The sequence below is a fragment of the Anguilla anguilla genome, chromosome 4 (assembly GCF_013347855.1).
Source record: "Anguilla anguilla isolate fAngAng1 chromosome 4, fAngAng1.pri, whole genome shotgun sequence".
NCBI lineage: Eukaryota > Metazoa > Chordata > Actinopteri > Anguilliformes > Anguillidae > Anguilla > Anguilla anguilla.
The window spans coordinates 1,776,164-1,799,182 of NC_049204.1; the positions used below are offsets into that span (position 1 = coordinate 1,776,164).

General features: G+C 44.4%; 1 protein-coding gene across 6 annotated transcripts in view; it reads right to left on the reverse strand.

Moving 5' to 3' along the window:
* Positions 1 to 5,518, reverse strand: part of atp11b (ATPase phospholipid transporting 11B (putative)) — a 45,427-nt gene extending 39,909 nt beyond the window's left edge. For 4 of the 6 annotated variants that reach the window (XM_035413345.1, XM_035413343.1, XM_035413346.1 and 1 more), the window contains exon 1: positions 5,166 to 5,518. In XM_035413345.1, the coding sequence (XP_035269236.1) occupies positions 5,166 to 5,192 (27 nt within the window). In that variant the 5' untranslated portion in view covers positions 5,193 to 5,518. The remainder of the gene's footprint in view (positions 1 to 5,165) is intronic. The other 2 variants (XM_035413342.1, XM_035413341.1) reach the window with 1 other exon arrangement.
* Between the last annotated feature and the right edge of the window lie 17,501 nt (positions 5,519 to 23,019).

Consider the following 23,019-nt stretch of genomic DNA (forward strand, 5'->3'; position numbering starts at 1 on the left):
GCATTTTTTCCACATTGCTTTTCCATGAAATAATGCAGGTCCAAAACACAATTTAAGCACTGAGGCACAATAATGTCAATCAAACAAACGAAGCTCAGTACCTTTCCTGCAACAGCATTCCTGCTGTCCCTATGTAATCTCAGGGCTGTGGCTAATGGCTACATACAGTATATACATACATCCAAGCATATATATTTCCACATATACACACGTGTGTGTGTGTGCTTACATACATACATCCATAGAGCTTTAGCATAATTTGGAAAAGCGTAGGTAATTACTGGCAAGCAGACTTGGAAAGATAATGTTCAGGACTGGAGAGACGGACCTTCAGCCAGCCAAACCAGGCCACGTCATCACAGCCTGATGGGAACACATGCTTTCAATTACTGCTGCTCGACTGGCTCTGTGTGCGAGTGTGTGTGTGTGTGTGTGTGTGTGTGTGTGAGCGAGTGTGCATGCGTGTGTATGTGTGTGTGTGTGTGTGTGTGAGCGTGTGCGTGAGTGTGAGCGAGTGTGCGTGTGTGTGTATGTGTGTGTGTGTGTGTGTGTGTGTGAGCGTGTGCGTGAGCAAGTGTGCATGTGTATGTATATATACGAGTGTTTGTGTGTGTGTGTGCGTGTGTGTGTGAGTGAGTGTGTGTGTGCACGTATATATACGAGTGTGTGCGTGTGTGAGTGGATGTTTATATGTGTATGTGTGTGTGAGCGTGTGCGTGAGTATGAGCGAGTGTGCGTGTTGTGTGAGTGTGAGCGAGTGTGCATGTGTGTGTATATATACGAGTGTGTTTGTGTGTGTGTGTGTGTGCATGTATACATACGAGTGTGTGTGTGTGAGTGTATGTGTGTGTGTTTGTATGTGTGTGTGTGTGTGAGAGTGTGTTTATATGTGTATGTGTGTGTGTTTATGTGAGAAAGTGAGACAGAGAGAGTAAGTGTGTACATGTGCATACACAGGACCAGGCGGATTACCCAGAGTCCTTCAGTTTACTGAAAACAAAAAAAAACCCAGGACCTGACACAAGCATTAACACACCTGTGATAAGAATTGCTCCAGTACAGCACACTGCAGTGCTACAGGTACTTCCAGGGAAAGCTAGCACACCTTTTGGACTACCGTGAAAGTCGACTCGACTGACCTTTACAGAAGAGACCTACACAAGGCATGGAAAAAGCCTCCCACCTTCACAAAAACCAAAAGAATAAAATAAACCCCCCTTTTCTTCCCAGCTGCCTGTCACGGAGCGTGACACCGCCGTACAGGTGAGCAGGCCTGTGTGCGGAGCTGCAGGTGTGTCCGTTTCACCAGGCCTGTGTGCGGAGCTGCAGGTGTGTCCGTTTCACCAGGCCTGTGTGCGGAGCTGCAGGTGTGTCCGTTTCACCAGGCCTGTGTGCGGAGCTGCAGGTGTATCCGTTTCACCAGGCCTGTGTGCGGAGCTGCAGGTGTATCCGTTTCACCAGGCCTGTGTGCGGAGCTGCAGGTGTGTCCGTTTCACCAGGCCTGTGTGCGGAGCTGCAGGTGTGTCTGTTTCAGCCCACAGTCACCGCCTTTATTGATTTACGTAGAAACGAGGAGCAATTAACACCGCAAACAAGGAAACGACAAACGGCGTCGAACACCAGAGACATACTGACCCAGGAGCTCATATTTCAGAGGCCTGTCATTGGGGGGGGGGGGGATAAGGGGGGTGTTTACACAGCTCCTAACTCTGCTCTGCTGACCAGCAGCACCTCTAATATTCTTTAACATCCAGTACGGGGGGGGGGGGGGGGTGATGAAGTGAATGTTCAATAAACTCCTGGACTAACCGATCACAAATCACATCAGAGTGCAGGCAAATCTGAAAACAGCACGGGCCTAAATCTCCACTGGAACAGATCTGCCCGCCCTGCAATAAATACCAAATATTCCTAATCATGCAAAGCATCTCCTGGTTGAAAACACGAAGCAAAAGCAAACAGAAAGAGAAACTACGAGTAAAATACCGAATGTCATCAGGCTCCGTTCATCCCCCACAAAGCACTCATTTACATTCAATAAATCCCCTCTAATCTTCTGAAAGGGACTCTTAACAAACAGTGATAAACCGTCAGAGCGCCTTTCATTATGAATGATGAATCTGTCACCGGTTATCCGTTACCAATTAAAAATTCATTCTGAGAGCGGGGACTGCGCTCTATTAAAGGAGCTCGCGGGACTGTGTGTAATCAGAGCGAGGTTAATGAGCTGGAGATAACGACTGCGCAGGTAACGGCTGTCGGAGGGGGGGCGGCCGCCGTCTCTCCTCCCCTCCGTCTGTGGCGGAAGGGTCAGCGTACGCCCTGCTGAACCGAACAGCCCCTGCCGCCGCCAGACCACTAAATCTCAGAGGAAATCAGCCGCTGTCAATCAAGCTCCCAACGCATCGAGCACCACACGACAACGGTGGTCCTTCCTGCAACAACGCAGAGCGTCGTAGCGTCAATCACGGCAACAGCGCAGCGCACTGCAACAATGCCCCACAACGCCCAGCAGCTGAGCTCGCTTCTGCACTTCAAACGACAGACCGTATCAGCTGGCACACGTAAAGCGCACGGTCGGGGAATTCAACCGCGTCCGCAAAGCCACCGCGAAAGATTCGGGCCGTAGTGCGGTGTGTGCCAGGAGAACGGGCTAAGGGGAAAACACCTGTGAAAGATGTGAGCTCCCTTCAGGTCCAATCAGACCACACAAGCGAGCACCACGTTACCTGACACCTCCATTTCACAGACAAATACAACAGCACATTTACATACTGACCAGATGAGTTGCATCATAGAAACCAAACAACAACAGCCACTTAAAAGGCCCCTACTGAACCACACAGACCAACCCTGCTGAACAGAAGGGAAATAAACTGGTTTTGTTTTTTAGAAAAAGGGAAGAGATTGTGTGTCCGCCAGTGAAGGACTCTTTGGAGAATTTTACTGGCAGGATCCAATCAGCCGAGCATAAATAAAATGAGTTTACCCTCCTGTAGGCTACTTCTGCCTGCAAGCTGACCTCACGTAGTTGCTCTCACCCATGCAACAATCACAACACCTGCTGTACCATTCTCTTTGGATACAGACGAATGTTTCAAAACGCAAGCGAAAATGAAGACACTCTTATTCTCTTTCTCTCTCATCTTCCACCCCCTATCTCTGCAATTAAACCGATCTGAACGATGCAATCAACCCGCAGCCGGAGAAACCCCACTAGCATTTCAGTCATGACTCCCGCATGCAACTTCAGCTCAAATCACATCATTAGAGCCAAAAACAGCAGCAAGTGCTTCTTCAGCTCCTCCTACAAAAACGGAGATAATTTTCTGGTCGGACAAATTTTCAGACATTGGACTATTGATATTTCGAGATTATGCATCTTTGTTTTTTCTAGTTGAACGCTATTATTTAAAGAAAAGTCCAAAGATGTGTTCTAAATCACGATTATGCATATGCGGACATTTCATTCAGGTTCATAAAATGGAATCGGGTTTTCCTCTGTGAGCAATGATGGTCAATGCCTTGTTTATACTGAAGCAGGTAGGCTATGTTATTAAGAAAAAAAATATTTGCGTGAATCAGCTACGTGATATTTGGGGACATCTATTAATAATGTGTCACAACTTCGGAAAAGCCAATTGCCAATGCCACAATCACATAATGGATTTTTAATCTAATTTCAAGCATGAAGCATCGTGCAGGGATCTAGGGCATTGTTTATAAAAAGCTCTCTCTTCCTCTCTCTCTCTCACACACACACAAAATTACTCACCAAAAAAAGCAAATAAAATACTATTTTCAACAGATAGAGATTATAGATGCACTTTCCGAATACCATGGCACTGCGGTGTAACTGGTCTCAGTAAACCGTTCAACGGAAATTACATTACGACGTCTGTGTCGAAATGATAAGCAACAATCCATTCTGATTAATTACGAATTAATTAACTACGCCGCATCGCCTTCAGCCCAATTAGCTAACGAATGTGGTGTGCTATATGGGTGACATAACGGTTAGCACAGTAACCTGGTGAATAGCGACATATTCTGGTATCGTTAATACAGTTACAGTCTTAACTACTTATGATAGACAATTTGAATAAACTCGGTTGTTAGTCTCTAGTTCGTTGTAGCCCCATCAATGAAACGTTAGCTAGCTAGCTGGCCAGCAAACATTTGCTAACTTAGCTTGCTAGCTATTAGCAGGTCAATGAGCTAGACAAATATTTAGTCATGTTTGCCAAGTAATTAGCTCTAGATATGTTTTTTTAAAACTTCAGACGTTAAAAACGGTGAACTGCTGGGAGTGCCTAGCCTAACGGTCTAGATAACTAATCACGAACTGTGGTGGCTGCACAGCTCAGCTAGCCCAGCTATCTACTTGACGCTAACTTTACAAGTTAACGATACCAAGCGTTTGCCAGCTTAGCTAACTTCCAGTTAAGTCAACAAACATTAATTGCTAGCTAAACGGTTCTCTCAGAATAGTCCAGCTATAGTCATTAGCTGAAGGGGTCTGGAAAACAAAATGGTTAAAATATGAATAAGTTACTTAAAACCAGAATTAGTTCCACGTCTCCAGAACTAAACAAGCTAGAGTCAGGTTTCACAGCAAATTCGTTACTAATAAGAAGATAAAATATAGAACAGTTGATAGGTGTTAGTCTACTTATTCGTAGCTAAACACAGGTAGACTAACTAGTCCACACGGTTAACTAAGGCTAAAGTAAACTTGAGTGAACACTTCATTAACCACAGTTAACTGATGATGGACAACTTTTCCATCAAAGTTAGCAGACAGTAGCGAACATATCACTGAGCCGCGTATAGCTGTCTAATAGCCTGGCAGTATTTATTTTAACTGGGCATTAATCTCCTCAGCTAAGATAATTGCTTTTTTTATCAGACAAAGCACCGACTAAACACCACGTAAACTAATGGGCCCGGCTAACAGCGCTACAACTAGACAGGCCAGTTAGCCGCATGCTAGCTTAGCTTCATTTGAGAATATCAGGCTTGTCATTTGAGGAAACGTCGCGGCTACGAAGCCAGACCCGGAGCGCTAGACCTGGTGATCCCCTTCTGGAGTCCACGGCGGAGCAGCCACACGGTAGCCATAAAAAAGCCAGCAAAATCAACCAGAGACACCAGGAGCTGCTTACCAGCTGCTGCCGTATCCACCGCAGCATCCTTGGGCGATTTCTTCGCTAACGTCAGCTAGCTACGCCAAGCAAAACCACCCAAAACATAAATAGGTCCCGTTTTTAAACGACCAACTCCTCCTGTGCGGATTATGAACACAACCGACAGGCTGCCTGTACGTCACTTCAAAAGGTATTGTCCCCCTTCATGACAGTGTGCGGAATATCCCTGGGCTCCGTGGTGGCGGCGCCGCAGTCTGGCGCTCTCTGTACCGCCTCCTTCCACCACCTCCTCCAGTTCTCGTCCTGCTACAGCGAGGGCGCTGCCTCCGCCTTCATGCCTATGCGTCCCCCCCCCTTTCCCCTCAATATCCTGGAAATGACGCCAAAATATTCGCTGGCAATGGAGGTTTTTAGGGGTGGTGGGCGTCACACGATCGAGGATGTCGTGACCGTATATATTTTTTTAAAATACCAAAATCTAATCAAGTCAGTTTTATTTGTATTGCGCTTTTTTTGTAGAAAACTGTCACAAAGAAGCTTTACAGAATAGCAGAAAATCCAAAAGCAGAACAAAAACCGAGCAAAAACCAGGCCTGAACCCCCAAATAACAAGCACGTGGGGTAAAGAACTCCCAGTGGGGAGAAACCCCTCAAACGGTGGCGAGAATGAACTACCCGATGAGAAGAAATCTCTGGAGGAACCCGCCTATATAGGGGCAGCCCATCCATCACTGGCCGCCAAGTAGCGGTAGAATGGATGTTACAGAAATGTAATAAGGGGTCAATCATAACAAGTAAAATCGTTTGAGCAGGTTATAGTCGAGGCAATAAACTAACTGGAGAAGTGGAAGTCCAAATTTTATAGTTCATGTAGTGGAGTTTAGAGGGACAGGCTGATAACTAGCTCTTCGCGATATGAATGGATAATGATAGCCAGTTCCTCCAGTTTACAAGTAGGCTATTTATATCCCGCATGACTAAAATAAGTGCAATGCGGTGTCTAAAAGTGTTCTTTATTTATTTATGTAAAAAGTACATATACTTCATTATGAGGATTAAATGGCAGCAGTTCCATTGCCATTCAAGAACAGCTACTGGTGCGTTTATTCTAATGGGGAAAAGCCCTTGCAGTCTGTGCCACTTATTTATATTTATTTATTTATTTTTGTGAGAACCTTGCCTGCCTGTAACCAGTGATTATTCTTTTGTTTTTCCAAGGCTACCTGTTTTTTTTTCTTCTTCTTCCTGTGGCCCTTTTAAGTATAATATAGGGGGTCGATAAAGCAAGCTCGTGAGAGAAAGCTCGTTTTCTCCCTGACTGGGTTAATGCCCTTCTCACATTCTCATTCCTGCCGTTTTCCTGTAGTGGACATTATGGAAGTTCTGATTGATAACCTTCACTGAACCTGCAGGGCACACGCTGAAGGTTTAGGAGCATTTTATGATTGGGCAGAACGAGATGAGTCACTTGATTTGTTGATTTTACCTTCAGTCTCTATAATCTGGCTGTAACACCTTGGTGTGGCCCTTCTGCGTTATCCTGGAAATTAAAACAGCTGACCAGAGAGCCTTCTCCACTTCCATGAACGGGGAGGCAGGGGAGATTGTGGGATACTCTAGATCCAGCCTCCACATGCTTCCAGTTCTCCCCGACCCTTCTCCCGAAAACAATGCCCATAAAACATACAAGAAATGTAATTAATTTTGTTTTCTGGCAAAGCACCAGACAGCATGTGCAGCTAGTGACTTTCAGCAGTAATCATGTCGTGGCTGAGTAACTTTGCCCCAGGCTGAAATCCCACGAGGGGTGTTGCTGTTGTGTTGTTGAGTCTTCAGCAAATACATAAACTACTGTATGTAACTCATCCCTGTTAAGTCTACCGGTCAAAATATTAACACCTGCATGAAATATTTAAGGTAATAAAAATGATCCTGAAGTGATTATAAATCAATTATTTATGTTCTGTTGTCTCCTCTAGTCGTCCGCTTTCCATAATGTTCAGTAGATGATGCCGGTACTTTGCTGCCTCATTAAATATCAATGGGACATCTGTTGCGTTCATTGTTTTTATCGTCAATTAATTTCATTCGGCAGCTAGAAGCAGCAGCAAATAATATCAGAGCATTCGATTGTTTCGATAACTAGAGTCGATCTTAATCTTACCTTCTCCCCATGTTATCTCATGATATTTTGCGATACAACAGAGTAACAGGTATTCATATGATTCACTTTGATTTAAAATGAGTCACAGGTGTCATATACTTGTTTATAACTGTATGAAGAAGGGGCACGATGAACAGAATATTACAGATGTTCAACAATAGCTGACAAATCTCTTGTTTTCACTCAGGTCAATGGTGTGTGACTGTCTGTGAGACTGTTGGCAAGGACTTTGACAAGAACAAGACAAGGACTTTGAGTGTGTAAATTCCAGGAGAAAACTACAAGAATCTGTAGTTAGGAGCTGCTTGTAGTTACAGTTTTTATTACGGACAATGAAGGCCATAACTGAGACTGCTACCACCCTGTGGGTTCTCATTTAAACCTTCATTTGGCACACCTGATTCTACTAATTAGCAGCTCAACAAGATCTCTAGCTGTTGAATGAGGTTGTGCTTTGTTAGGTCTGGAGTGAAAATATTCAGGATGGTAGATCGCCTGGAACAGGATTGGGAAGCCCTGCTCTAGATGTAAAATGAGGTGTGTTTGGTTAGTGCTGGAATGAAAACCTACCGGACTATAGATAACCTGGAACAGGGTTGGGCAGCCTTGCTCTCGCCGTTGAATGAGGTGAGCTTTGTTAGGGTTGGAGTGAAAACCTACCGGACTTTAGATCTCCGGGAACAGGATTAGACAGCTCTACTTTAGACTCTATGGTATTTCTGTCCTCTGCTTCTGAACTACAGTAGGTTACTGGTTGGTTAGAGCAAGCCTTGCTGATTTATAACAGTACATAATGTCCATTTCTATATTACTACTCTAGATCAAACACCTAAATTCATTTTAATCAGAAAACCACCCCCTGTGAGTGATGCTGTTACTGTACCATTTAAGCAAAGAGTCCCACCATTAAAAAAAATGTTTTCTGTAACTCAGCTAAAAGAACAAGAGTAAATAAATGAATAAATAAATGCACACCAAAGCCACGGCTGAACTTCAGGGCCCATTACGTAATGGTGCACACAGAATCCCCTGCCTGTGTGCGACACGTGCCTGAGAAAGGTCAGGCTGGGTAATCCGGGCAAATCAGGTTACGCAAGCCGGTACATTAGCGCAGCGTTTCTGATCATCTCCCTTTCGCATCCTGGGTCATAGGTCACACGGATAACCACACGCTCACCCACAGGGGTTCCACGGGGGCTCTGTGGGGGTTCCGTGGGGTTCCGTGGGGTTCTGTGGGGGTTCTGTGGGGTTCTGTGGGGGTTCCGTGGGGGCCTGTGGGACCCGTGGCTGTGGGATAGCCATCCTGACAGCAGAAGTTGTGTTTGGGAAGGAGATTAAATGTGCATCAGAGGCCTGGACAGCCAGAAACAGGAACATGTTTATCAGAGAGCTGGGGAGTCAGTCTGCCAGGACAGAGCATTACAGTCTCCTTAATCCCGCCGCCCTGCAGCTGTTCCCAGCGGGATGTTTGCCTGCGTGGATTATCCGTTCGGATTTGGAGATATTTTCCACTGCTAACCAGATGTCCTGACAGTAGATTAATTGACAAATGGGACAGAGAAAAATACTTCCACATTCCCAACACATTCTCATACGGGTTATGGATGTTTTGCTCTGTATAACTGTCAAATAAGTAATAGAGCAATAATGACAATGAAAACAGTTGAAGGATTGCCTTTTTGCTTATTATAACATGATGTGTAAAAATAGTGAATGTTAAAATCCAGCATCTTTGGGTACTGTATCGTTCATATAATTAGGATGTGATTCAAACTCCCTTTCCGAAGATAGAAAGGGTTTTTTGCTGCCATTATGTCTGTGTATTTAAAATGGAGCTTTCCCCTGTTAGGTTTAACGTCGTTTGAAACATACCATTTTCTTAATTATTATTCCTGGGTACTCATTTGCACCATATGAAGATGCGATGAGGCAAGATGGCGTCCACCCTTCAGCGGACTTGCAGTACTGAATTAATCCCACCTTTCCTTCTCCTGTTACCTTGTCAGTGTTTAAAATGTGGGCATGTTAATATTACATCATCGCCCCTTTCTAATGGAACCTCCCTGTGGCGGGATTCTAAACACACAGGATGGATTGCTATTAAACTGTGAATGCAAATAAAGACAGGATTGATGACAGCTGACCAAATGATTCAGCAAAAAAGCTTGTCAAGCCTGTTCTATGCGATATGGATAAATGACTGCATCCTACCCCGTTATTAAATGATCTGAACTGTGATTGGCCAGCAGCAAACACTCGCTAAGTGAATCAAAGAGCAGGACAGTAAGACCTGTGGATCAGTTGAACTCCCGCCAGCAATGCTTTCAGTGTTCGTTATCGTAAAAAAGTTAAACATGACATCGTTTTGGAACTTTTAATCTACCATTACTATTTGTTTCCATTTATTACGGATTCAAAATAATGGCTAAAATTAACATAGTATGTGAATCTCTGAATGTACAATGTATTCACGGAAGAATGGAATAAATAACTCTAAGAAGTATTGAGATATTTTGCCTGAAAACCTGGTGTCCTCAGGAAGTTCAAACTGGGCCACAAATGGATCTTTCACAAAAACAATGAACCCAAGCACATCTAAAAATGAACCACGAGGTACTTACAGGACAGAAAGATGAGGGTATTGGAATGGCCGACTTGAGTGTTATTGGAAATGTGCGGAGAGATTTCAGACATTCTGGGCATGCGAGGACATTTCTGAGCTTGAAGAGCAATGCCAGTAAGGACAGGATAAAATACCAAAATAAGACTAAAGACTTCACTGGCGATAGGAAATGTTTGTAAGCTGTTATAGATCTGCCAAGGGAAATGTACACAAGTATTCAGTAGACAGAATGCCCAAGCCTTAGCATGTGGCATGTTCAATTTAGTCTCTTATTTTGAATCTGCAGTCAATGCAAATGTGGTAAATCATACATTACGTTTTGCAGAAAGTTTGTACCTGTAAAGGTCAGGTCAGCTTCGGCTCATTTGGAGATTTATGGAAATGTGCACTTTGACCATGAATGTTCTGCCTTTAGTGCTCTAATCTGCTCATTATTCTGTGGGCCTTGAATTTACATCCACGTTAGCCTTGGGCTAGCCAGGACGACAGACTGGAATGGACAGAGGAGACTTGAATTCTTCTAACTATCGACATTTCGAGGAAAACACAGTGACAGACGTCTGAGTGAGGTCACCTCGAACGCAGACTCATAGGAATACAATGAGAACTGACCTGCAGGAGTTAGTGCTGATATTAAGGGACTGTGAGTTGCTCGTGCATTAGAGAGGAGGCAACATCAAATCAAAATCAGAACATGAAAAAAATGTTAAATTAATACACAGCATGCCTCATCTTTATATTCAGGATTTTACATACCGACCAGCGTGGGCAGGGATAATTAAAATTGTTTTCTACATCATGTGTTCATCTCGGTGTGCAGTACTGCCATGGCAATAAAAGATCATTTCGGGAATGGGTTGATATAGTGTTCACGTGACTGTGAATATATCCACAGTTCTCAACTTCTCTGTCATCATTCACCGCACCTGACGAGTGGTTATTAGACTCATTAGGAAGCAGATTAACGGGCGACAGATGGATTAATCGAGGAGGAAGCCGCGAAACAGGAAGTGATCGGAATGCGCACTGATGTCTGCGCCCAGGCCGCAGGTTTAGACGCGGCGTTATTTACGATGAAAAGAGACGAGAGCGCTGGGGAGCGTCCGTGCGAGAGAGGGCGTTTGAGTTACGAGCTCCAGGCTAGCGGTCTAATCGGCTAAAGAGAAATGTAAATCCCCCGTTTAAGGGGATGGAGGGCCGGGAGCGCCAGATTGCATTAATATCGACACTCGTCTCTCTCTGCCTCATTAAACCCAAAACACGCGGGGCCCAGTAACTCCCCCGCCGCTCATTAAACCTGAAGGAGGAATCGATAGCAATTGAACCCCATCGCCGCCAGGGTCAGGCACAGTTTGATCTTTCTTATGAATCCTTTCAGAAGTGAGAGTCACCTGGAGGATGTTCTGGGGAACACGGAACCGTACCGTAAACTGGAAAGTCTGTGTGCGGTGTTTCATAAAAAAGCTTGTGACTGTGGCAACTGTGACAATGCAGGCAAAAAAAAACACCCAACACCTTAATATACCTGCTTGCACACACACACACGCACACAGATGGACCTACCCAACACCTGGACCTATGTAACTAGCAACTTCAGTCCATCAGGAAAGGAGATTTTTGGAGACTGGCCAGAGGAATCATGGCCGTGAAGAGTTTAACATAGCTGTGACCGTGGAGAGGAAGGCAATGCTTATACTCTTCCTCAACCCCCTGATTCCTAGCAGCCAGAACAATGAGCCTCATTCACAAAACATGCGTACTGTACGATCACATTTGATCGTAAACTGCGTGTAAGAACGTTTCCAAGAGCAGTTGGGCAATCATAATTTTTTTAATTATCTGTATTTGTTAATGGCTGTTGTGCTAATTACATGAACAGGATTGCAGATAAAATGTACAAACAGCCAGCATTCATCATCTCATACACCTGGGATACACACAAAAACAAAGGTCTGCACAATATGGTCATGAAATCTCATATTGCTTTTTCGTAGGAACATTTTTAAGAACAAAAGTAAGAATACTTTAAGAAAGGTTTTGTGAACAGCAAGCCCTCATCGGTACAAGATTCCCGCTCAGTTAGGGTAAGTAAGTCAGTCAGTGAGCCCTTTTGACTACAGATTGCTCTGCTTGTAGTCTGTCATGGCAAAATTCTATCACAAATAGTTACTCTGTGAAAATAGGAATATTATTATGTTCAATTTAAAGAAAATAAAGGATTTCCATCTTTAAACGTGTTTGTAACTAGTGCTGTTTCTCAGGTTTAGCAAGGTAACCATTCTATGCTTACAGGTGAGGATGTAAACGGATAGAATCTTTGTCGTAATCCCATTCATCTACGAATTGATTTCAGAGTGGTGAGCTTTCGTGGCGCCTGTGAATCCAAATGTTGGTGGTGACACCTAGTGGACAAGCGGCAGAATGCGTCACTGGAAAAAAGGTCGAGAAAAACTCTCAAGCGTGCAATTGTCAGAGAAAAGTTATGCCTTCCGATGGGACCATAAAGCCTCGTTCATCATTCCTGCCATAAATACAGCTTTGTCCAGTGGTCTTTTTGTGTTCAAGTGAAACTGGGGAATTGCGATGACTGTTTATGCGGAGTTGTTTTGAGATCTTTCTGAATACAGTGTTACATGATCTTCATTATGTCAATGGTATAGTGCCACCTACTGGCGTGCTGTTAAATAACGCCAAAAGACATTGTTTTTAGAACCACGTGCATTTTCGCAGCTCACAGACACCATCTTCTTAAATGAGCAATAAAGACACTTTAACCAAACCCGAATGTTTCCTTTTACGATTTGGTCACAATCGTGGTATCAGAAATGATCGAATCCAGGGTTCTCAAACTCAGTCCTGGGGATTCATGTGCATACTGTGTTTTATTCCAATCATAATTGCAACTCCCAAATTCCAATGAGCTGTTAATTATTCTTAAGTAGACACTTTGAATGTCTATTAATCTAACAGGGCAAATTGGTTCCCAAACTCGGTCCTGGGGACCCCTATGCTCCAACCACAATTCCAATCCTAGAATTTTAGCAAGCTCTTTAATTTTTAATTTTCTTAATTCAGTACGTTTTATGTTTGGATGGCTTATTTACCTTATTGCTCCTGGAGGCCTACCTTCCTGTGGGTTTTCATTTGAACCCTAATTTGACACACTTGATTCTACTTATTAGTAGCTCAACAGGATCTCTAGCTGTTGAATGTGTGCTCTGTTAGGGTTGGAGTGAAAACCTACAGGAGGGTAGATCTCCAGGAACAGGGTCGGGCAGCCCTGTCATGATAGGTCAGAAATATCTTTACATACCATGAAGAATACATATCCTATATTGACACCCCAGTGTTAATCAGTCAAATTAAATAATGCTTTCATTTTCTGTCATGTGTTAAGAATATCTTTTTAAATGTGATACATTTAAATTGATTAAAGACTCTTAAGTGAAAATAATTTGGGTCCTAATTACTGAAAGTGAGGACAACTGGTTACTGAAAGTAAACCAAATACCCGTATGTATTAATATAAGCTTAAAAAAACAATTCTGAATGAAATTAAACATCTGTTTTCAGCAACTTTAATAGATCAAACGTTTGGCTGAAAGAAACCTGGCACACACAGGAGTGTTGAAAATGATGATTTTTGAAGCCTTTGCAAATGTGTCGGTGCTTTTGTTTGCTTTTCCCCTTCATTATTAGCAAAAGAAGAACAGAACTCACAGAGCTGAGCGGGACACACAATCGCCTGTGGCACGCTGCGACGACAAAGCATCACAGATTCCCATCCATAATGCATGACCGCGCTGATTAACATTTCATCAGCCCGAGTGACAGTGAAAAGAGTCCAACATGCTCCCTCATATGAAAGAAGGGGCTCCCTAATTACCTGTAACAGGACCTCCTGACCCCACCTGAGCATCTCCCTGCTCCCTCCAATCAGACCAAGCGCTTCCGTAATGAGGATGCGTTTAACGCATCACGCGTAGGAAAACTATCATTAGACTGCTCATTCCCAACAAACAAAAAAAAAATGCAAGTCATTAAAAAGAATAATTTGTTGCAAATGAATGAATATAATTAACTGCCATGCTGGTCTTAACTGGCAGGCCAGGCATACATGCAGATTTTTCTGTACACAGGTTGCTTGCTGCTGGTGCAAAGTGGCTCTGGAAAACAGGTACGGTCCTTATGATTCAGTCCAATTTAAAATGAAATGTCATTTAGGAAGTATTCTGGGAATGTCCTGACTTGTTTAAACCTTGGGCAGTGCGGAGGAAGGGATTTGACGTTACACGCCAGGGAAATGTGATTGACAGCACCAGTAAAGTCGTGAGGTTTCTCCCCTGTTCATTTCCTGCAGTGTTTTTCCCCCACCTGTGGCATTTGGCCGCGCTGAGAAAATTAAGAAAAGTCTGTTTCTGTACCCTTTAGAGCACGGGTAAAAGTTGTGCAATATTTCACACACACACACACACACACACACACACACACACACACACACACACACACTCTAACGCAGGGATCTCAAATCCTGGGTGGTCTCCTGGGTTTCAGCGAGTTTCAGCACTTAAGTGCTTAGCCGCAGTCACAGAAGGGCTGGAGACGGGCCCACACACCTGGTCTCTAAGGCCTCACCTGGCTGCCGGCTGAAAAGAAACCACTAAAACCAGCACTGGCCTCGGCCCTCCGGGACTGGAGCGTGAGATCCCAGCTCTTAAGATATTTACTGCTGCGTGAACTAGGGCTACTCCGTGTGTGAGGGAGGGATGGAGGGAGTGTGTGACAGAGGGATGGAGGGAGTGTGTGACAGAGGGATGCAGGGAGTGTGTGACAGAGGGATGCAGGGAGTGTGTGACAGAGGGATGGAGGGATTGTGTGACAGAGGGATGGAGGGAGTGTGTGACAGAGGGATGCAGGGAGTGTGTGACAGAGGGATGCAGGGAGTGTGTGACAGAGGGATGGAGGGAGTGTGTGACAGAGGGATGCAGGGAGTGTGTGACAGAGGGATGCAGGGAGTGTGTGAGAGAGGGATGCAGGGAGTGTGTGAGAGAGGGATGGAGGGAGTGTGTGACAGAGGGATGGAGGGATTGTGTGATTCTTAGGCGCTGCCAGTTAATCTGTGGAGAGCAGGCTTGCTCAAAAGATACCAGCCTGACCATGGGGCCCATCCACACACTGGAACAGAGCCTTAACAGATACCAGACCATGGGGCCCATCCACACACTGGAACAGAGCCTAAACAGATACCAGACTGTGGGGCCCATCCACACACTGGAACAGAGCCTAAACAGATACCAGACTGTGGGGCCCCATCTACACACTGGAACAGAGCCTAAACAGATACCAGACTGTGGGGCCCATCCACACACTGGAACAGAGCCTTAACAGATACCAGACCACGGGGCCCATCCACACACTGGAACAGAGCCTTAACAGGATGAGCCACCCAGCAACCCTGGAGGCTCAAAGTGAACTTTTAACGTCCTCACACTGGAACCTCAGACACTTTCAGACCTGTGACTTACACAGCAGGTGATCCCTACACAACCTCAGCCATGTAGGTTTTATATTGCTGTCATTGTACAGAGAAGCAGCTGTGTGCCACTGTTTAATCACAGAACTATGCGAGCACACTCTCTCTGGGTGACCTGTAGCAAACTGCACTTGGATTGTGTGAGGTGTGTGTGTGTGTGTGTGTATCCCAGGTGTGCTAGGGAAGGTCTAACACCCTGACAGCCAGCCCAGACAGACCAGCTTGCAGGCTATTGTTTCCTGTCGTGTCACAGATGGGTTTTTCACTGAAAAGTTCAATGCAATAAATCATTCGTTTGAAGAGCGGGCTTCGATGTAATTTTTTTAATCTGTGACAAAGTAAAAAAAAAAAAAAAAAAATTCAGTAAATATGCCATTCTTGGGCACGTGTTTGTGAGGGTGGGTGAAAGAGAACCCCCAATCCATCCTCGCCATGACTGTATGGCCACTGCTCAACTGTAGGCCTACTGAAGGACTGAGGTTTATATTTTTTTATGGGTTTGGATGAATGTTTCAATGTGTGATTGCATGTTTAAGTAAGTTTGCTGTCATCACTGCATAAGGTGTATCCAAACAGCAGTGATAGCCTACTGTACAAATGTGCACAAAAGGCTTGTTCTAGATAAACTTATTAGCCGTTGCCTATTACGCGTTACTTGTATTTAATTGCAGTGCGCAGCCAGAAATGAAAAGAACACTTCAGCGTCTTCAGGAGTTCTGGCGCACGTGCTGTAATTATAATTTTGCTCAATTAAAAAAAGGCTCTCTCTTTAGCTCATTGCCAAGAGCCCGGAGTATAAACAAAGTTGATGGAAATCTGGGACTTTTTTTTTTTTTAAAGAGTCTCTCGCCGCTTTATTTGCCACAACTTGTCTCATTGCCATGGCGATGAGGAAGCGGCTGCAGCTGAGAGCGAGGACGGAGGGTCACGCCAGACCTCCTGCGTGACTGTTAGTACCTGCATGTGTCTTAATCCGCTCAATTTAGCGCTTTCTTTCTGCTTAAGCGGGAGAGAAGAATGCCAGAGAAGAGTCAGACCGCACCTGCGGACCAGCCACCCCCGCGTCGCGGCAACGGCCGTCTCCCACGCGCGCGTGTGGAATCTCAGAAACTAAGTTACTCCCGGGAAAAAAGAAAAGAAAACTTTTATGCGACGTTGTGAACAGGCCCAATTCACACTTTCAACCCCATTGTACTCACTGGAAAACGTTTTAAGCATTAGTTTTCTTCAGCAACATCAACTTTTCTGTAACTTTCCACTACCTATATAGAAGTGTCGCAACTGTTCTGAGGCGGTGGGGGCCTCCCACGACGAATGCGGAATCCGAGAAAGTAAGTAGCAGTTTTGGACCGTCCCAGAAACAGACTCAAAACATGCAGTATTTCACACGCACGCATTTGAACGTAGCTCGAGTTGATTTCCTCTTTTTGTATGGCTGTAAAACAACCAACACCTCCACCATTTTTCATTGCTGTTTTTGGGGAGGTATTTTGCAACAAGACAGATTTTAAAGTTGTTTTTGTCCGTTCCAGGCCATATGTAAAATTACATGCTCACTTATCGACAAACTCTCTGTTGAGCTCCGGCTGAGAGGTCGACTATAGAAGCCAAGACAGCGGCGAGAGATTGAAAGGGGCCTCTCCCAGACGCGCTGTTTTCAGAGCCTTCGCTGGATTAAAGGTGGATTTCCAAAGGCTCATTCTGACATGAGTTCTGCATCGCGCACACACTAAAAACAATGGCCTGCTGCCATTAACGTACCGCAAATTATAGCCTGCAGTGTGACATTTTTGCAGGCTTTTTGTTGTTTAAAAAAAAAATCGATACACCTGTAAAAGTGTTATGGCTGAATTTGCTTTCATTGATACCAATGCTAACTTGTCAACCCCTGGCTAATCCGGGAGCCTCTGGCTCTGATTCAGAACTGGTGAGTCAATTCTCCAAGGCTCACTCGCCTACAGAGAGAAGCGCAGACCACCGTGTTCGCATCAGATACCGATGATTGGGGTTATTTTCACAGCTGAATTAGATTTTTCCTCGAATCTTTGGCTGTAAGGTGCCAACACGCGTTCATTTGATACAGAAATAAACTATTCAGGTATAATTTTATTATGAATCCATTTGTTTGGTGGGAGGGGGAGGGGGAGGGGCACTTCATAAGGGAGAAATCAGGTTTTTACTTTTTTTTTTTTTTTTTTTTAGTGTATTTATCCCGGAAGCTGAGATCAGCCTGTTTTCCCGCGGACCCTTTGCCCAATCATGAAGGCTCTCGTTAGAGACTGTTTTGAAGTTGCCGTTATCTCGGCCGTGGAAACACAACACGAGCCGCACAGGCCTGTGATCCCAATCGCCTACTTCACCCACGTCGCAGACATGTGCCCAACCTCCTCCGTCTTTCTTTCGACGAGACGGCGTTTCCCCAAAACACCGGAATCAAAGGCAGCGGCGCTCCACTTTAAAATAGGCCTCGCATGACATCCAGGTGAGCGGCACTCCCCGCAGATAATCCTTTCAACATCGGCCCCCTCTAAGGTAAATAATTTCGTCTGGCAAGCACGTGCACTGTAATCTCAACTGGCGGTAATAAGCGTGCACCAGTTAAATAATAGCCTTGTATTTCGTTACATCGCTTTTCTTGACGCGTTTTTTTTGGGCATATTGTGTTTTCATGTTATAAATTGTAAATCCAAAGTCTACTTGTCAATTAGTTATTTGCGATGTAATATTTTTAATTGTGAGTCTATAAAGGCTGAACTTGGTATCCTTCTCGGAGTAATGGACTGGCTATTAGCTTTGTATTTTGCTTTTGCCTGTTGAATAATTTCTGAAGACGTTTATTTTATCCTTTTGTTTTTTTGCTTTTGAATTCTGTGCTTTTGTTGGACTTTGAGGGGGAGGGGGAGGGGGAGGGGGAGGGGGGTCAATTCAATCTGGTTGTACTTGAAAATTGAGCTGGAACAGCACCTAACCATTACCGGGTTAATGACCTCGAGTTTTGCGCCTGAGCGGGAATGCCTGTGTGTCCCAATCACACCAGCAGAGGGCACTGTTTACTCGTCAATCTGCCACGAGCGGCCAGACAGGGAGTTTACAGTGGCCTTCCAGAAGGCCTTTAAAACACGCGCGCACACACACACACACACACACACACACACACACACAATAGTGTCATTAGTCAGTGTTCCATCGTTTTACCAGTTTAATGCTGTAAAGTTTGGATAGCCACTGGTCTTTCATAGAAGGCTGTTATTGTGGGGTAGATTTCTTTAAAGCTAGAATAGAAGTTTAAATGAATGCATTAAATGCAAGGTTACTTGCTACTTACCACAACAGTTGGTCAGGTGATCTATGCCTTTTCTTTTTCATTTCTAGCCTGCTTATTTTGTCATGCTGCGACATATTTGAATCTGTTAGTTTCTGGAGTCCGTGCATTTTGTGTAGTACAGTTATTAATCCACTTACAGACAGCATTAGATTTTGATATTGATGATTTAAGCATGTCTCTTCTGGTTTAAAAAATATCTTATAAAGTTGTAACTGACATTCGGTAAAAGTTTCTTCTTAACATAAGAGGCTGACATAATCTGTTTGTAAAGCACACCGACCTCTTTTGTGTACAAATGAAAATGGACTGAATATACAGCATCATTGGTTACCTCATCCTCTGTTAGAGATAGTGACTCATAGTGGGTGAATATGGCAGATCAAACAATGACAGATTTCTTCTCACGGTTTTCTTATCTTTCAGCGCACTTTGTTTCTGCTTGATGACATTTTATATTTATTTTCATTGATAAATGTGTTTTGTGTAGTTTGTTTCGATTTTCAGTCAGTGATATTAAAACATGTTCCACCCTTCATTAAAAAGAAATGGTCTGACATGCTATATTATATCTTGACTAAAATTTTTAAAAGAGCTGTAAGCACCAGCCGTAACACAAAAATGAGACAAAATGTCTGAACCCCCCCTTCAAAAAAAAAAAAAAAAACTAGTCTGAAAGGTCGTTAGAAAAGTTGGCTCTTGGAAAGAGAAACCATTGTGCTGGTCGCTGTGTTGCTTTAAAGGTGCCAATCATAGTGCATTTTGTGTCTGGCAGAGCATCTAATTGGCTGTGTAGCTTTTAACCTTTGACCCCATACTGTAGCTACGGGGACTTGTCAGTGATAAAACCTGTTGGTAACAAAAGAAATGCAATTTTAATGCTCTAAAAAACACAGCAAAACATTGATAATAAAATATGACAGCAATTCTGGCACAGGCTGCTGTAGTCTGTGCTCTAAAGGGGTGGATTGTGTTTATCAGATTCTTAGGTTTGCAGGGCAATGTTAGTGTACTGTCTGAGCAGTAAAAAAACAAACACACGCACGCACCTGATGACTGCCAACAGGCCCCTCGCATCTTAAACCAAACGTAAAAAATAATAATAAAAAACAACAACATAACAGACAAAGAGCATATCCCCTCTCTTTGTTTGTCAGATGCCCATACAAAAAGCGAGAGGGCGTTAAAAAAAAAAAACACACCAGGACTCTGCACATTAAACAGCAGGGAGCCCCTCGTTCACAAATAAATGTGCCTCAGAATGGTGTGTTTTTTTTCTCCAACGCGAAATATAATGGCGCTGGTGCAAATCAATGGTAGAATGTCGCTCCCGCGGCTTATAGCAAGACTGACATGACATAAATGGATAACTAGCCGTCATTACGGCGAAGATTGTTTGCTCAGCTAAATTGATTTCTCGGCTGCCTCCGTGGTGTTTAGCGTCGCCGTGCTTCACTAAACATTTTCTATCCGGCTCCAAGAAAATCCCGCTAACGCCGTATACGTGTACCGGTGTATTTAATTCATGTGTCCACGCACACGCATCTAATTTCACACTTGGATAAAGTGCCCGTCTCACTCACACACACAGCCTACACAAACGGGCCACTGAGTAATACTATAAAGTATTCAGGTGCGCAAGTGGAGTTTGCTAGAGGTGGGCGAAGATCAAAAAATGCATACAGGTGTACAGAAACAATCGGCGGTAGGGATTGATGTTGGCTACCGCCAGCCTGTGGTTTAGAACCTGCGTGACTACAACAGCTATCCTCGGGGAGGCAGGGCGGCCCGACGACAGCTGTGTGTATGGAAATTCTTTTATTTTTTCTGTTTGTTTGCTTTTCGACTGCAAGTGAACTGCCGCGCTCGCAAAAGACGCTAATCCCACTCTAGGCGATGGCGGAAACACGCGCAATTTCAACAGAAGCCTCCAACAAAGTCCTCTCTTAAAACTGAACTTTTGCCGATTAATACCAGGAAGCAGAGGAAAGGCTAGGGGGTACATGATGTTTTTCACCTGGCTGAGACAGAAGGAAGGACAAACTTACACACAAAAAAATGATGTGACCTTCTTAGCGTCTGTGCATGTAAATATTGGTTAAAAAAAAGCTTCAAAGGATATGATGAGGAGAAAGGGGATATACTGTGTCAATACACGCCTTAAAAATATAGTTTCCCCGCTTAGCGTCGTTGTGAAATCTATTGGTTTCAACTTGTCTGCTGTTCTCATGGTTAAACAGTTCATGGCTCACGATAATATTCACAGACTGTCTGATATTCTGTACACTCCGTAAAGTGCATCCTCTGCGCGTTGCATCTGAAAACGCGGCCCGCATTTTCCGCGTGAGCATGTTCGTTGTGTACAAGGCTGACACACACACACACACACAAATAAAAACATGAATAGGCCCCCAGCTGGGCTGAAGAGCTCGCGCTAACAACAGCGTAGGTCTGAAACAAAAGTGTGCAGAGAAATCTGAAACGTCAGGAAAAAGCCCGGGACGCAAACAGCCGGGCTAGCGCGAGCTAGATTACTGAGGCACTCCGTTCGGATTAACTCTTTGTTTGACAAAATCGGTGATTCTTATGTCGGTTTGTTCTGCCAGTGTTAAAAATTTTTTTTTTTTTTTAAAACACCACATTATTCGGTTTGCTACACATGCTGGTGAACAGACAAGGGGAGAACACACACGCACACAAAACAAAAAGAAAACAAGAAACATTTTGTTTATGATTTTAGTTTAGTTAGTGGTATTGCTCATAAGGAACTACCTGATGATTTGCCATTCTGGAACGTTCTGGGCCTAAAGAAACAGCGCTCATATCTATGACATTGTGTTAGTTAAACCACTTGTTAAGTGATACTGAGTGTAAAGTGACAGAGTAATGAATATTAAACTTAAGGGTAATGTTGATACACGTTCCCATTTAAAAGCGTTTGATTCTGAAACTTTAAATACAGCTCATTTTAAAATAGTTAAAGGGTGAAGTGTTCTCATAAATGTCACGAAATGTTTTCCCATTGTCGCCCAATCCAGAACATTATGTAATTCCGAACTGTTTTAAATTGCTAACACGGCACAATATCAGTACAAACAACTATTATTGACACTCGTTTAAAAAATATTTGCACCAAGCAGAACACAAAAGGGGTCAAATTGCTTCCCGTGTTTCATTACAGCAGCAGTGGTGATGGGAAATGGAGGGCCTTTGACCAGTTTGTGTGGGTAGTGTGGAAAAGCGGTTGTGTGTGGAGCTGGCTGTGGCACTTTTCCCGCTCTTTTCTGAGGGCCGACGCCTCAGTTTCCCTGCTCGTCGCTGTTCGCCAGCTTCGCCATTCCCTCAGCCGTCCTCCTTCGCTCCTGTTAACTTTCACCTGTTACCTGATTAACATTTAACCTTTAACCCTTAACCCTTAACCCTAACACACTCTATTTGCTGTGATAGGTCCCTTCTAGCATTTCTGCTACCTTCCGTTCTACCGCTGCTTTACACCAGGCCGGCCTGTGGAGGATGGGCTCCCCCTCTGTAGCCGGGTTCCTCTCGAGATTTCTTCCCATTGGGGAGTTTTTTCTCACCGTTTGAGGGTTTTCTCCTCACTGGGAGTTTACATCATATGTACCTGCTATTTGGGGGTTCAGGCCTGCCGTTTGCTCTTTTTGCTCTGTCTCTTGCCTTGCTTCTTTGTAAAGTGTCTTTGTGACGGTTCTCTGTAAAAAGCACTATGCAGATATAATTGAATTGAACTTTTGCCGAATATCATCGCTCCTCTTGGACGCGTCCCAAACTTTACGCCTTTACGTCTCAGGCCGGTCCCGTCAGATGTAGGCCCCCGAGGGGCCCGTAGATCAATCAGGGCTGAGAGGGTGGGCCTCGCACAAGCCTGGGACATTCCCGGGACGCCGCCCCCCCCCCCCCCCCCCCGGAGGGAGGAGGATCTGGGCACGGCAGTCGCACCCCGCAGGCGAGAGGTACGAGCCGAATCGCTGCCAAGCGTCTGCTCCCCAAAGGGCTCGCCCACACCCCTCCTGACACCCCGAGAACAGACAGGAGTAATTAGATCCCGTAATTAAAGATCAGCGCCGTTACATCGATTTTTGTCATTTTGCCGCTCAGTCTCTAAGGAGCGGGCACTTGTGCCTGTGCTGCTTCTCCATGTGGACCAGGGGTGGCCTCAGTCTTACCCAGAATGGGCCGGTGTGGGTGCAGGCTTTCATTACATTACATTAC